At 47.1% G+C, this 15,658-nt stretch overlaps 1 protein-coding gene across 1 annotated transcript; it reads left to right on the plus strand.

The window, feature by feature from the left end:
• Positions 1-9,229: 9,229 nt before the first annotated feature.
• On the plus strand, positions 9,230-11,326 carry LOC144151942 (FAST kinase domain-containing protein 5, mitochondrial). Its single transcript, XM_077683121.1, has one exon. The coding sequence runs from the start codon at positions 9,427-9,429 to the stop codon at positions 11,290-11,292; it is 1,866 nt and encodes a 621-aa protein (XP_077539247.1). The 5' UTR covers positions 9,230-9,426; the 3' UTR covers positions 11,293-11,326.
• Positions 11,327-15,658: the final 4,332 nt, after the last annotated feature.

Here is a 15,658-nt window from a genome sequence, read left to right on the forward strand (position 1 = left end):
ATTTTTTTCTGGACCTGTAGATACACGCTTCACTGTCTTTCACTTTATTATTAGATGATTGTTATAACCGAGGGTGTCGTTTTCTACCCACGAAAAATCGTTTTCTCTGTTATGATCGCGAACACAAGTGTCATTGCGGGCATTATTGAGTACGGGCCGTAAAACTAAGAACATTTTTGGCTTTGTGAACATCACTTTTTTTCCCAAGTGTGTGAATTTGAAGTTTCAAGTTTATTCGCTTCTTTCCGATCTGCGGAAAGTGCAGCAAGAGCTAAATGCTACGGCCTGACAAAGGCTCTTGCTCCATGGGCAATCCAGCCGTACAGTGTATTAGCAAATCAGCTCAAGAACATTCAGTGACATGTCAGAATGCATAAATCATGCAAAAAAAAATACACTCGCAGCGTGAAAGTAGGGAGAATCAGGCAGGAATGAATACATCTATTAAGAAGCTCTCTCATACGGTTGTAGAGTACTTAAATTCACCTCAAAAATAGTTGGTAGCTTACAAACACACCTCTTATTGTTTAAAGTTACACCTTGTAAACATATAATAAACGGCAGATACGTAATAGCACATTTACAGACAGACAACAGCAAAAACAGGCACACAGTGAGTATTCCACACGAAGATCCAGCAGCGTTTTCTTAATGAATTTATTAGACAACCATTTGCCACAATCATGGCGTTCCCCAATATTATTTAAGAGCATTGTCATCAGAAAATCAATATGTTGTGTACCGTGATTCGTACGGGTCCTGGGAGTTGTTCTAAGTCCACCCCGCAGGCCGTGCCGACTCGCTGGCTGAAGTGTATGGTGGTTATAAAGGTTATTAATAATTATGCACTGTAGCCGTCTGTAATAATAAACTTCAATAAGTATAAGCAAACCACGTTTCGAGAATAAATCTTGGGTTCTTAGATCGTGAATGCTTCAATGGTAATTTTCAAAAATTCTGAGCACCTTTTTTGCAATATAATGACTCTAGTATAATTATAACCGGACGTGGTACCCCATACTAGTGAACAGTATGATAGCATAGAATAAAATAAGATTTAATGTAATTTTTTTCCCCCAGAGCCGCGTAAGAGAGGATATTTTGAAAAGGCCACGAACAGTTTTACCTAGTTCAGAACACAGTTTTTCTACGTGTGTATTACAGAAATAAGTTACTTCTTAAAGGAGTACTGACACAAAATTTTCGTGTTATGTTTTTTTTTTTTTTTTTTTTTTGCTGTTATGCGTGCCTACCAGCCCACTAATCATAGAATGACACATGGGACGGTCGAGCGCAGCGTAAACATTCATTTATGGCGTCGTTTATTCGCGTCAGTTTCGGTTTCGACAAAACGAACTCCGAGCGGCCGCCATGACAGGAGGTATCGTGTCGCCATTCTTGCCTTACCGATGCCGCTCCGGACGCGCGGGTGAGCGAGCGCACGCGCGCGCCAAGACCGGCCGAGGTCTTCACCGTCCCCACGCGCCCGGGCAGCATGACGTCAGTCCCAAAACCATGACGTGTACACACGCCGGAGCAGCGTGCGCCAACCACAGCCAGGGCGTCGGCTTCGTCACGGGAGCCCCGACGTCGGCAGTTTGGGGCATGTAGCAGATGATGTCACGTCGACCCGAACCGGGCTTTCTCGTGCGGGCGAAGATTAAGATGGATTTAAAATGTTACGCCGAACGGTTGGTCTTGAAACTTGCTGGGAGATATCTCCTGATAATAAGGAAGCATTTTACATAGTTGTGTCAGCTTTGAAATTTCGTGTCAGTACTCCTTTAACCAAAATCTGAGAGTTTCCTGTTTTCTACTTGGTCTACTTTACACTTTCGGAACAGTATCCTTAAATTACAATTTTTGATTTAATAACTGGCGCAAACATTACATATTTATTTTTACTGACATCTAGTGGAAGTTTATTCATATGCAGCCAATTTGACAGAATATCCAGGTACTTTGTTAACGTTTATTTCCAACCCAGGGAGTAATTTTAAGGAGAAGAACATATTAGTATTATCTGCACGCATAACCAACCGTGGGGAGTCGCATACTGCCGAGAAGTCATTTACGTATAAGTTAAAGGCCAACTGTAACGAAATTTTCGATCCCGTAAATGCACTGTTTTCCGGTAGTAGTACTTTAAATGTGCCAAGTGCAAAATCTGGAGGCCCAAATATGCGTCGCAGCAATGCAAACGAAGATTGAAAATTGCTCTTTTCGAAACCAAAACTGGATGAAAGAGCGCACATTACGATCGCCCGGAAGTGAAGTTCAGTCAGAAACCGAGTGGGCGCGGCCGGCGAGTCGCCAACGGCTGCCAGCGAGAACACAACGCGCATTCGATGAGTGTCAGGTCTTTCGTTTCTTCAAAAGCGCAAATCATGCGCGAAAAGAGGTTGGGAAGATCGGACAACCATTGTTGCTTCACTGTGAGCGGCTGAGACGCGCCTATACGCCTCGATCGCTGCCTGTAGGGGCGCCACTGAAATCCCCCTAGCGGTCCGTTTCGAAAGTAGTCGCGGGAGGCTCCGGCCCGCGCCCCACTGTCGCTGTTACCTTTGCTGCACGTTCAGGACTGAGATTTACCGGTTGTATGAGTCGGAAGTACATATTTATCTGGAGCAGTCACTCTGTTCGCAAAAGTGATGTATTTAAGAGAGAGTAAATGTTTCTGACGCGATCTTAATGCGGTACACTCGGTCCGTATATAAGCGCCAAGAGTGTGTCACAGGCCGACGTCGTGAAATCGGCATATGCGTGGAGCTGATTGCAATTCCACTGCCCTGAAATTTACAAACAGTATCTCCGTAAGCAGCGTTTCTTCAGATGGTCGTGCTACGACTATACACTACGATGTCAATAGGTTTTGTGTGCTGACATAATTTAGCGGAGCACTCATACCTGAGGACGCCAGTTTCGCTTCATACCTCAGATATTAATCACTACCCTGGACAATTCAATGTGACATAAGTTTCACGAAGTTACGAACATCAAATAAGTACGATGAATGATGTAAAATTCTACGTGGGAATCAGCACACGACAAGAAATTTAGTGTTGGGTCGTCTTGTCGTCAGGTCAGCGCTCGCAATGGATCCTCTGCTGCATAAATATCCCGCGAGCAGGGCGTCCGCGACTAAACGTTTCTTCGAATTATCGTCATATGACGCAGGGAGCTTGAAGAATCTAGCACAAACTGAAATCAGAGGGCCTTATCAGATACCACACTCTTCCAACAACACTGTTTATCGCTTGTGAACTTACTGTATACGTATTTACTGTATTCTTCAAAAAAGGCGTCCGCCGAGTGATCAGCTTGTTGAGTCTAAAAACAAAAGGAAAGTGAACGCGTAGCTTGTGTGTGTGGGATTACAAAAACGTTCATTACTTGAGTTCGCTCCGCATTCGTACACAACGAAAGTTAAGCACCCCCTCGCCCCCTCCCCTCACCCCCCACCCCCATATCTTGCGAAATATCAGTGCATTTTCGCTTCTGATTGGTCTGCAGAGTACTACTTTGATTATGTTTCGACAAATGTCTAGCATTTCCGAAGCTGCACTGGGTTTTTTTTTCATTCCCGCACGAGCTCTTCTGTTTCTTACGGACTTTGCAGACCATTTATTTTTTCGCGGTTTTATTAACTTTCTTTGGTCCTTGTTGTAGGGCGTGAGTAGGCACATAATTAACGAGACGGCCTTAGAATATACTATACATTTTCACGTGGCTTATATTTTCATAAAAGGCACAAGTTATTGTCAGGTATTGGGTAGTCACATTCCCGAAACATATTACAGCGTATCTCCTGGGTTGGTCGGTGCTTCCTGCTTTGGCGTGATTCTTTCCAGGCCATCACTAACAACGGTGGCAATGTTGTGCTTGTGCCAGCTAAGCCAATTTTTTTGACACTTTGTGATCAGTACTTGTAGCACTGCAATGTATCCCTTGCAACTTTGGAAGCTCGGAAAAGTTGGTACATGACCAAAGATACAGAGTTGTCCCTTGCAACTTTGGAAGCTCGAAAAAGTTGGTACAACATGACCAAAGATACAGAGTTGTAGTCACGACGAAAAAAGGTATTGACACAGTGTTTACTCCAAACACCTTTTTGTCACATCCAATACACTTTAACTCAGGCCTCTTTTGTCCCAGCTGTGCTGGTTTCACTCCCCGAAATAAGGCACCTGCTGGTCTTTTTATGCACAGAAAGTATGGCGAGGTTGCAAAACATATCAGGCTGCTGCGCCAAAACTACGGATAAAAACGCTGGTGTTCAGCGTCGCGTACTGGGGTGCACAAAAACCATAGAATAAACTTGTTTAGTGGAAGATCCAGTGAGCACTAGGCCCAAGAGAACTCTTGTCAAATCAGGGCCTTTAAAGGTATTCTTTGCGCCTATTCTCTCCACAGAAGCCACAGATCATATGATCTAAATGGGAGCGCAGGCAGCAGTCAGGCGAACACGTGGCGCAAGCGGCTTTCATGCAACACTATTTAGACCTTTGCCGGCAGCCCCTTCAGCCAGAGCCCACGTTTGAGGACACAGGCCCATTCTTCCCTATTGAGCCACAGCATCAAACCTGGTATCGTGAGATGGCGCACACACCTCCCAAAATAAAAAGAGAGAAAGATGTAAGGTGACAAAAGCCGGCGAGCTCGGGGTGGCTTTGCCTTGCCCTCAGGTGCGCCGTAGATAACACGACACTGAACGACAGCCGATGGGTGTAGAAAATGAAAAGCACAGCGGCAGCCGACCTACAAATGAGTGCCGGTGCCGACACGGCCACTTAGCAAGGCCGGCACATCAATTGTACTAGTTTCGGCGATCAACAAGAACAAAAATCCAAGTAATAATAACAAAAAACAGGTGACGTCATTTCCGTGGGGCGCTCCAGCCGTCAGCGATTTGGCGAGGCTGGAGCACCTAAAGTCCCTTGATCGGCGCTAAAGTCCCCGGGGGACAGTGAACCACTGTACTCCGGGGGAAAGGGTCCTCGGGAAGCAACAACCTTTGCCCCCCCCCCCCCCCCCCCCCCCAAAAAAAAAAAGTACACCATCGTATGCGGATGTGACGTCTGGGGGGTGAACAGCGCTTTTGGCCGAAAAGGCCGAAAAGCGGTATATCCACAGGGTGACATAAACTTTCATATACGAAACTCTATGCCGGGTGGTAGCCGTGGGAGCAGGCACTTGCTAGGTGGCCTGAATTAAAACCCCTTCAGGGACTTTAGCCTGAATGGCCACCTTACCATCACCTCCTTTACTTCAATGCCTGCGGTGTCGCGCCAATTCCCTTTATTATATATGGTTCCCTTAGTCGGATGCGGTTCCCATTGCTGCCAGATCGCTGGTCTATTTCACTCACCCACCGCGCGGTGGTGCAAGTGACCGATCCTCGGTGACGGTTGCGGTGTCAGCTGATGCCGTGTTTTTGTGCGCCATTTTGTTTTCGTTTGAAGTACATTCTAAGATAAAATTTGTTTGCCTGTGTTTTTGTTCTAATTTTGGGTAACTTTGCTCCTTTCCATAGTGCTTTCTTGTGCAATCATTAAATGAACAGGTTTTGTTTCGCTCGTACAGTCCACCAGCCCGCTTTAACTGCATATCGGTTTTGTCGTTCTTTGGCTACTTCTAATAGGCAACTGCAACTCCTATCTGCAATCCTTTTTCCGTACCGTTTGCTGGTCTCAGATTTTCTGAAAATTGCGTTATTCCACGTATGAAACAGCAGCGGTGAAGCTTCCAGTCTACGGTATGACTAAGACGGACAACACATACGTTTATGACAAATTCAAGCAAATTAAGCGGCATCAGACAGCTTCAGAACAATTATGAATGAACACAAACGAAACAGATGTGAAAACAAAGGTGCGAGTTGTTACATTACAATAGTACATATGCGTGCATGCACGCGTGCATGCATGTGAAACCATAAGTTCGAGTTCTGACGTTACACTGCGAGTACTTATGAGCGGAAGGATGATTTTCAAAGCTTCAGAACTTTCAGAACTTTCTGTCATAAACAGGCACATCATGCACTATTTAGAAGAAAACAACTTGCTCTCTTCCTCTCAGCACGGATTTAGGCCTAAGCGCAGCTGCGAAACTGCTCTGGCTTCTGTTGCCAACTTCGCAAGTGCCAACGTTGACAACCGCGATCCTACTGACATCATTCAGCTCGATTTTAGATGCAGAGCATCTGATTCACTCGCCTTGTCCCTCCGGCGTTGTCGTCGTCGTCGGCGGCGTTGTCCGCCCCTCCCCCATTCTCCTCGCCGCGCCAGCTGCGCTCTCCGCCGCTCACCCCCTCTCCTCTCCGATAGCGAACACTCTCTCGCGAGGGGCATTGGATTGGCTTGGATTGGATTGGCTTGGATTTGGATTGGATTGGATTAAAGTGGATTGTGTTGCGTCATAGCCGCGGCAGACGCGCTGGGGCCGGCGCATGTGCAGTACTCTCTCTTCCGCGGTTTCCTCTCCTTCGGGCGCGCTGCGCATATAACCGGTGGGTTGTTCTCCGGCGAAGCAACATCCACGCTTGGCTCAAACACCAGGAGTCCACGCCGCTTTACAAGTACGCCAACGTCGTCATCGACTGGGACCGGCTTACGCAGTCCCCTCAACGTTATGCGCGCTATAAAACGCGGTCCCTTCGACGCTCCGCCTATGCGTCGCATCTACACAGGGGTTGCCGCGAGGAGAGGTGGTAGTTTTTTTTTTTTCCAATGCTTTCGACGCATTAGACTACACTATGCTCCTACAGAAAGTTTCCCAATTGGGTATTCTGGGCTCCCTGCTTCTGTGGCTGAGCCGCTTCCTCACTGGCCGCTCCTCCCGTGTACTCTTCCATGGAAGTGCATGTCTTGATTTCGCAGTGCCCTCATGGGTCCCCCAGGGCTCTGTGCTTGGACCCACACTCTTCCTTATCTACGTCAATGACATGCCGGTTCATGCTGATACTTGCTAGCTGGGGCAGTACGCTGACGACACCACGATCCTATGCCAATCTCATCTCCAGCATCATCTGCCAACCTCCATGCGGTGCACAACTGGGCCCGCACAAACTTGCTCCACATCAGCAGCGAGAAGAGCGCTGCTATGCGCATCAGCCATAACAAAGCTGCTGCATGCCCAGAATACTTCCTCGGAGACGTCTTCTTGAAGACCACCCAGACCCTTCCCATCCTGGGTGTAACGTTCAGTCCCTCTCTGGACTTTTCTGCTCATATCAGCAGCGCAGTGTCCAAGGCCCGCCGCATTCTGGGATTTGTGTACCGCATCTCCCGTCCTTGCGGCCCTGAGGTTTTCAGCATAGAGTTTCATACTAATATATACTAGAGGGAAATCTGGCGCCACTGTCTAGGGGAGCCGCGCTTCAGCGAGCGTGCCGTCATGTACCGGGCGGGCACGTTCCACTTGTCCTTGGCGTGGCTCACGAACAGGCTGAAACGCTGGCTTTGGCTGCAAAAATGCAACAGTGTTACTGCAAAAACCTAATCAAATTTGTTCTGTTATTATAAAATTAAAGCTCCCGAAAGATTTATTTGTCAGGGATTATTTAGAAGCTTCATGGAAGATGAACAAAAAAACAATGTTACCCTTTTGGCTTCAAGACGAAAAAGAAGCCATGTGGCTAACCAAGCCAAGTAGGCGAGGAACGTCGCTAGCTGCAATGGCGCCGCCCACGGCGGCCCGCGAATGCAGCGCCAGATTTCCCTCTAGTATATATTAGTATGAAACTCTATGGTTTTCAGGGCCCTGTACACTAGCCCTTGTGCTACCGCGGCTCGAGTATTGCGCCTCCGTGTGGTCCCCACACCAAAGCCACCTCATCGACAAATTTGAGGGCATTAAGTGCCGCGCAACGCGTACCCTCTTTGCTCGTACCCTCGGTCGCCGCAAACCCCTGCCTGGCTATGAGGATCGTCTGAAAACCCTCAAGTGGCACACCCTGCAACAACGACGTGACGTATCTCGAGTCCGCCTACTCTACAGGGTGCTTGATGGCTCCCTCGGCGACACCAGCTGCCTCTCATCCTCTGTCCGGCTGAGCAAGCAGACTATATACGCGCCCGTGCCATTCGTCACCGACACTCGGTGCTCATATCCGGCATTAAGTTTTCTGTCTGCACCCCTGACCCTCCGGACTCACCTTCCTAAAGACAGGTCTGAGTCCACACTCCTTGCGCGTGCCATCTCGCGCCACTAGTCCCATTAGTGCTGCCCATGGACACCACAACCCGGTTATCCCCCCCCTCCCCCCCCGTGCCAATATTATTATTATTAGGGGCTTGGTGTAATATACATCCTTCTCACTGCATTCTGTTGGTCTTATAAAAATGCGTGGTTCGTCAGCAGCGGCTTAATGAACTTTCTACATACGAGTTCCACCAACTCTCGCCGCGATGACCTAGCTTCGTCAGGATTTTCACAAAGACTGGCATTGATGTGATGAGCTCAACACTGTTTCAAGCATGCTTCGAGGGGTTTCGTAAGCGACCGAAGATCCAAAAGCATCGCTTCAGAAAACTTCAAGGCAAGCAGCAGTCGCACTTGGATATCTGCCGGTGCGGATTCTCGCTTTCCATTTTTGAAGCTTACATCGCTCCTTGCTTCTCTTTTCGGTGCCGGCCTCATGTACGAAGGGTAGTGCGGGAAAACACTAGGCATAGCATCTTACTTCTTTTCTTGTTACTCGAAAAGTCTTCCGGCCGAAAGTGCAGATTGCAGACCATCGAGTAACTAACTGGACGTTGAGTTGGGTTCCCTGTCCTTTCTAGAAATGTTATTTAACCATTGTGCTATCAGGGCTTCGTTCACTGAGAACTCATGGTACGAGACATCCGGATTCTTCTTCCGCACGCTGAAGAATGGGCGTCAAATCTCGTATTCTTCGGTTTTACATTTCACGAGCAAAAAAAACACAACATTTCGTCGCTTGGTTAATGCGCAGGTATTTTACTTACACGAATTTAGCGGCAGGTATGCTTGCAGATATTGTAAAAAATATGTAACATGAAGAGCCGTTCACTGGCAAAAAGCGGGAATGCTCAGTGCACGGTTTGCCCGCGGTTCGTCTGCTACAATGCGATTTAGCGGGAGAGGATCGGTGGCGGGAGGATCGGTGGGTCGCGCCACCACATGGAATTCAAACGCAGTTGGAGAGGGCAAGGCGGGCACGCTTCGTGTGACGCCGCAGGCATTGTAGTAGTAAAGGAGGCAATGACCTTACAATTTTGCTTTGCGTGCCGCAGACATGCCAATCCAAATCCGCATGGGCAGAAGCATGGCGAAAACAAGACCATCGTCCGTAAAACAATGTAGTTTTTGATGCCGCTGTCGTTTTTTCATACGCGCCCCCTCTTTAGGTGTTCTTAACGTCATGAAAACTTGTTTCTGTCAGCTGTGAACGCCACTTACAAGATGCTTCGATTTCTCAACTCCTCAACAAGGCGTCTCGAATCCGTCCTGCTAGCACGACGGGAGCTTCACGGAAAACTGCACCGAGAATACGAGAATGAGTTCTACCACGGAGTTCTGGAAAGTTTCCCGGAGCTCAGGCATAGCGTGATATCGCAGCCGAACAAAACCACTGTGCGTGAACTGTTTAGAGCGGCTGCCGCGTCGGCGGGCGATCCGACGCGCCGTTTCGTTGATCTGTCCGTACGGACGAACGGATCCGCATCTACCATAGAAAATCGTGAACACAAACCGCTTATCGAGGACATCGTAGCTAGCTTACCCCGCGCGTCGCACAACGACCTAAAGTGCCTGCTTACGGGTCTCTGCCTGTGGCCGCCAACAGAAGCGACTACTACGCCTCAGTTTAAACTGCTGTGGAACGCGCTGGATCAAGAGTGCAGCGGCCGGTGCTCTGAATGGGATCACAGCCGCCAGCTCCTGTTCGCGGACTGTTTCTACCATCTGCGACTGAGCAGGATCACCAAGTACAACAGAACCGCCCTACACTCCCTGGGACGCTTCGTCACCAAGCTGACAGTGCGCGAGTTGATGCAGTACTTGTTCTACTCGAACCTCCAGCGATGGATGGTTCAGAGGACCAAACCGATTATCGAGGCCAGGCTGCTTGACTCTTTCAATGATCTTACTGTCGCGGAAGTGGGCCTTGTGTGTCAGAGCTTTTTCAAATGCCAGGAGGCAATCAAAGACAGTGTCCTAGTGCAACGTATCGTGAAGTCGTTGGAGCAGAACGCTGCGAAAACGCACAGCATCGTCGTGTCTTCAATCGCCAAGGCACTCCGCTTTAGCAGGTTCGACCAGGACACAGTACGGTGGGAGAGAGCCCTGGTTGCGTGCGAGCCTGTCATGGCAAACTGGTCGCCTTCCACGGTTAGCCAAGTGACGGTTCTGGCCACCGCTCTCAAGAGCTACCACCCGGGTCTCCTGGACATTGGCTTGGAGTACCTGATGACGAACCTGAGTGCGGTACGACTGAAGGAAATAACGAGAACGCTGCGTGCTCTGGCTGTCTTCAACCATCAGCCCGACAGTATTGGCGAGCTCTACGAATCCATTGTGCGCGAACTCTTGAGTACGCGTAGGAAGGCAGAGGTTTATGCCTACCATCACATTTTTGTTTCGGCAGCGTGGTACTTGGCGGTTGCGGGCATCTACTCCGCCGACTTGTTGGCGACCGCTCTAGATGAGAGCCGAATCCACGGGAGTCGCAAGCATGCAGATGTCAGTTTTCATGCAGAGGCGCTTCAGAGCTCCATGCGCGTTGAATTTCCGCAATACAATGGACCGTTCCTCAGTCAGAAGACATTGGAGAGCTTGTGTACCGAGCGCCACCTAACGGGGCGCGACCTTGATGCAGAGACGGAAAAGCTGCTTTACAGGGAGAAGGTTACGCTAGACGTTGTGAATCGCTTGCGGGGGAAGTACGGTGATGTGTTCAGCATCAAGCGAACACTGCCACACCACCATTACCCCGACGTCTTGTTCAGTGTCGAGGATGGGCCGGAACTGAAGGTGTCCAAGTGCAAAGTGGACCTTTTGAACGGCGCGTGGAGACCACAGCAGTGTCCTGCGGAATGGCCCTGCGCTGTGGTGGTTCATGGTCCAGGATCATACCGTGCAGGTTCGAACATGCTCATGGGCATTGAGAACATGAAAGTGCGTCAGTTGAGACACCTGGGATACCGGGTGATTGAAGTGCCCCACTCACTGTCGTCCCAAATGTCCGCGGGTGCATTTGACTGTTGGTTTGCGCAGCAGTTGCTGATGCATTGTAAGCCCGTAGGGCTAAAAGCTTGTGAAATAAAGTGAATACGTTCCTATGTTTTGTAGGTGAGCACCAAAAGTTTATGCTGCCCTTGATAAATGCTTTACCCTTGGTTGCCAAATACCTCTGGTCACCTTGGAGCAGATTTTCTTGCTCTGAAAAGAAAAATCGCTGTTTCACTGGTTGATTTGGAGCATATTTGCTTGTGTGGCTGGCTCGTAGATTTAAGTTGCTTTTTGATGGAGTGCTTTATTTTGCGACAATCCGATGAGTTGGACTTGACTATAACTCCCAAGATTGCGTTATTGTTAGTTCCAGTGCTTGCTTGTAGCAAGGTGGAAGTTTGATGATGAGAGCAGCAACAAGCTAAAAACCAGCTATCTGTTAGCATCGTCTGCTGACACATTGTACCCAGACCGTGTCTTTTTTTTGTGCGTGTGTGCGCCAAATTAATCGTTTTTATTTTTCTTGGAGGGGGGGGGGGGGAGGGAATCTGTAAGGCTTCCGATCTAGCCACTCCGTATTGTATTTTGTTGTTTAGTTGTGGATGTGGTCACCTTATCCAGATCACCCAATGGGATTTCCCACAAGTATCAAATGGCACTCAAAAATAGTGCGGTCAACTCAATTACTTTAGTGAATTTTCCAGCATGGATGCAGGTTACAGCAGTGAAATTTCCAACATCGATTTTTGATCCTGAATGTTGAATATATTGATGATAATGTGCAACATTAGTGAGTATTGGAGTAGAATAGCGTTATTTGTGGTTCAAGAATTCACCAATGAGTGTACATTAATTTACGCTAATTAAACCGTACTGATAGCCTTAAGCTCTTGTTCAATCTAGCCTAAGTTACGCTAGCTATCATTGCGTGGTTGTAGACCTTTGATTGTAAAGCTCCAAGGCATGACACTGCACCTTTTGCTCCTATAATTGGCTCAAGAAAGCTGTTCTTAGTGAAGAGTATCGTTAAATAGTAGCTGTTAACATGAAGAAAGCCAGCGAAATGACCCTTTTTGCAGGTTACTTTCACATTTGCTGGTCTCTCTCTACCGTCTGCTAAGTCATATCCACGTGCTATTATAAAAATTTGAAGGCTTTTTGGCGTACGGCTTCTTTTCTCTCCTTGTTCAGGTGAACTTCGAGAATTAGACCTTCTGCCTTTAACGATGGTGACGAAACATGGGACATCCAGACATCTTAAATTAAATTGCATTAAATTAAATGACTTCAACAGTACCCATTACTTTCTATGCCTGCACATGTGCACGTTTAAAACAGAAAAACCGAAGGATTTTATCGGTGCGCAAGTTCTTAGGCTTCAACCCAGGCTCCTTTTCCTTGAGAACGATACTCTTCACCTCTCTGCCACAACACTTGCTGGTGACAGGCTTGGCTGGGAAGCGTTATGTGCACAAGTCCAAAAGTAAAAAAAAAAAAATCTCCAGATTTGTATATTTGAACGTAGGTAGAAACGGCAACCAAAAGAAAGGAAAATTTCAGTGTTGAGGTTTTATTTTTGCTGTTTGTATTCTCACACAATGCATGCTGTTATGGAAGAGTATTGCCAAACACTTGCTATGCCAAGTATTTGCTAGATACCAGGATCACCTTTCGTGACTGACCACGCTAAGAATTGACTTGGGGTGGGTCCAATCAGCGAGCCACATGCTATGGATGCAATTTACTCGCATCCACTTTTGTCTCAATTTCACCTGCTTTCTTAATAACTTTGGATATCATTCCCACGTAGATCATTACAAACTGGGTCCAGACATGGTGCGTTGAATTTTTAGGTGCGGAGTACCTTAGGACTGCACAATGTCCGTCCGTGTCCGTGCGCACAGCATTTACGATCGCAAAAAATCACACAGGCACCGGCAGGATTCGAGCCTGTGTCTGGTAGACCAGACAGAGTTAGTGTCGGACGTCTTACCCATTGGGCTACAACTGTTTTTTTTTGTTTCTTTATTGCCTGTCTTTGGTATACACATTACGAACAAAAAAAAAAAAAAAGATTACGAAGTGTGAAAAGACACCAGCACGTCACTCGCTAGTGTGTGATTGTTAAAAAGGCTGAAGCCATGCCACACTTTCCAACACATTTAACCAGTCAGGTGGACAAGGTTGGGCTTTGTACACTTCTAAGATCTCCCGTACACTCTGGCAGAACAACTCTCTGCTCAGCCTCACATCAACATCATTATGCAAACTGCCACTCGAGATTTCCATATACTATGCAGGGCCAGCAATGTCAAAAGATCATACGGGACGCCGCCGTAGTTTTCAATGGCCAACATGATTCCATGGCTATCCAACGGGAAATCCTTTTTTAGTGTTCGCTGCAAAACGTCCCAAGTCTACTGTTTCTGGCTTTTTACAAAACAAGCAGTCAGGGCCCCTGGGAACAAACAAACCTTTTTGAATCATCCAAGTTTTAACAGGTAATACTCCTGCAAGTAATTTAAAGAAAAAAGACTTAACATAAGACGGGACGATCGTGAGTTAGTACCCGAGAGTTGAACGGCTTACCCCGTCGCCTGTAACGGTGCGGAGTACCTTGACCTCCCAATGTCTGTCCGCGTCCATCTGTGCGCGCACCACCACCAAGCGAAATTCAATTTGAGCCATGAGTTGCAGTTTCATTCAGGGAATAATCAAGGTGCAACTCACGGCTCAAATCGAATGACGGTTGAGGCGCAAATCGGATGTCACTTGGGGCGCAACTTAGATGTCATTTCGAGTCCCCGTACTCCGCACCCTCGCCATCATCCACGGAGTAAAGATGCTGCCATTTTTTCACGTAAAAGCGGCGTACATTGAGTTGTGGGCATGGTGTGTCTTTACTGTAACACACGACACCACTTCCAAGACTAAAAAAATATTTGACATTGCTTTTAAAGAACTATCTCCAAAGCCTCTGCTTTTTTTCCTGAACCTGTTCCCGTCCTCCCCTTTTATAATCGTCCATTCCTTCAACCCAGACCACGGCTTTTCTTTCAGTGTTAAAAGTGATACTACCGCTACTACTCGCACACTCGCTCAATTGCAAGGTTCGTTTTCTGAATTTCATGCACTTGATGACAAGGGTTTGCTTACACACATCTGTCAATGCACTGCCACTAGCATCAGCCAGCTCTTCATAAAAGGAGCTTCTTTCAGGCCCAAAGATGCAGCATTACGGGGGGACATGGCTCTTGAAATAATTTTAATTTTAAAGCAAACTCTGTGAAACTTGGCAGACTTGCTGCTTTTCCCCCACTGATTTCAAATATGCCATTATTTTCTGAGTAAGTGAATTAGTTACCAAGATAATTGGAAATAATTAGTCACTTTTGGAGGAACAATAGACAGAGCAGTGTTAGCCATAAAACTGTAATCTTTAATTTTCCAATACTATGAACCCTAGTGAATGCAATAAGAGAATCGGTTTTTTGATGCACCGCTTGGAACTAATTTTACCGCTCATTAAACTTTGGCGTTTGAAATGGGCCTCCAAAATTGTTCCTTGCCACTGGTGCCACCAAGGTTTAACGAGCTGTAAAATTAGTTCCAAGCGGTGCATCAAAAAACTGATTCTCTTATTGCACTCACCAGGGTTCAGAGTAATGAAAAAAAAAGAATGATTAGTTTTAAGACCAACAGTGTTTTGTCCATTGTTCCTCCAAAAATGATTATTTTGGTAACTAATTTACCGACTCAAAAAATAATTGCGTATTTGAAATAAAAGAATAAGCAGCAAGACTGACAAGTATCACAAAGTTCACTTAAAAATTAAAGGAAGCTGTCTTAAGAGTCCTCCCCTAAGAGGGAAAAAAACGCTGCTTCTAGACCTCTCGCGACACTGCAAGACAGACCAGCCCATGCGTGGCACTGTGGTGTAATTTTTTTTCCCTTCTGCATAAATCAGTTCGACAGGACTGTCTCCATCATTCTGATGTACACCCTGATACTCGTCTCTATTGAGGAAAAATAAACTGATAGCAATTTCACCTACCATATTTCAAAACAGGAGCCTAGCCACATTTGTAGATGCGCATTACTACTCTCCACCCATATGGCACAATCAGTGAGGTGTACAGCAGTCCATTGCAAATAAGCAGCAAACACTGCACAGTAAAATTACCCATGATCCCTTGCGAGATAAAGAGAGGGGAGGGAGCCAGCGCAGACCTGCCTAGGTAATATGCCTCGTCCAACGTGGCACCATCCTATCAAGGCTAAACTAAACTCGTTACATTTGACTGATAAATATTTGAGTACTTTTCAAGCAGCAGTACTTTGACAGCTCCCGAAACCACGCTCACAAAGTAAAGTTCGCCCCAGGGGCAAGTCTTGCTTTTATGTCGTGTGCCTTGCAATGAAATATTTACTGCCAACCCAAATGAACAGACACCAACAAAACAAC

Source organism: Haemaphysalis longicornis, unplaced genomic scaffold, assembly GCF_048455015.1.
Source record: "Haemaphysalis longicornis isolate Haplotype H1 unplaced genomic scaffold, Haemaphysalis longicornis Haplotype H1 scaffold_9, whole genome shotgun sequence".
Taxonomy (NCBI): domain Eukaryota; kingdom Metazoa; phylum Arthropoda; class Arachnida; order Ixodida; family Ixodidae; genus Haemaphysalis; species Haemaphysalis longicornis.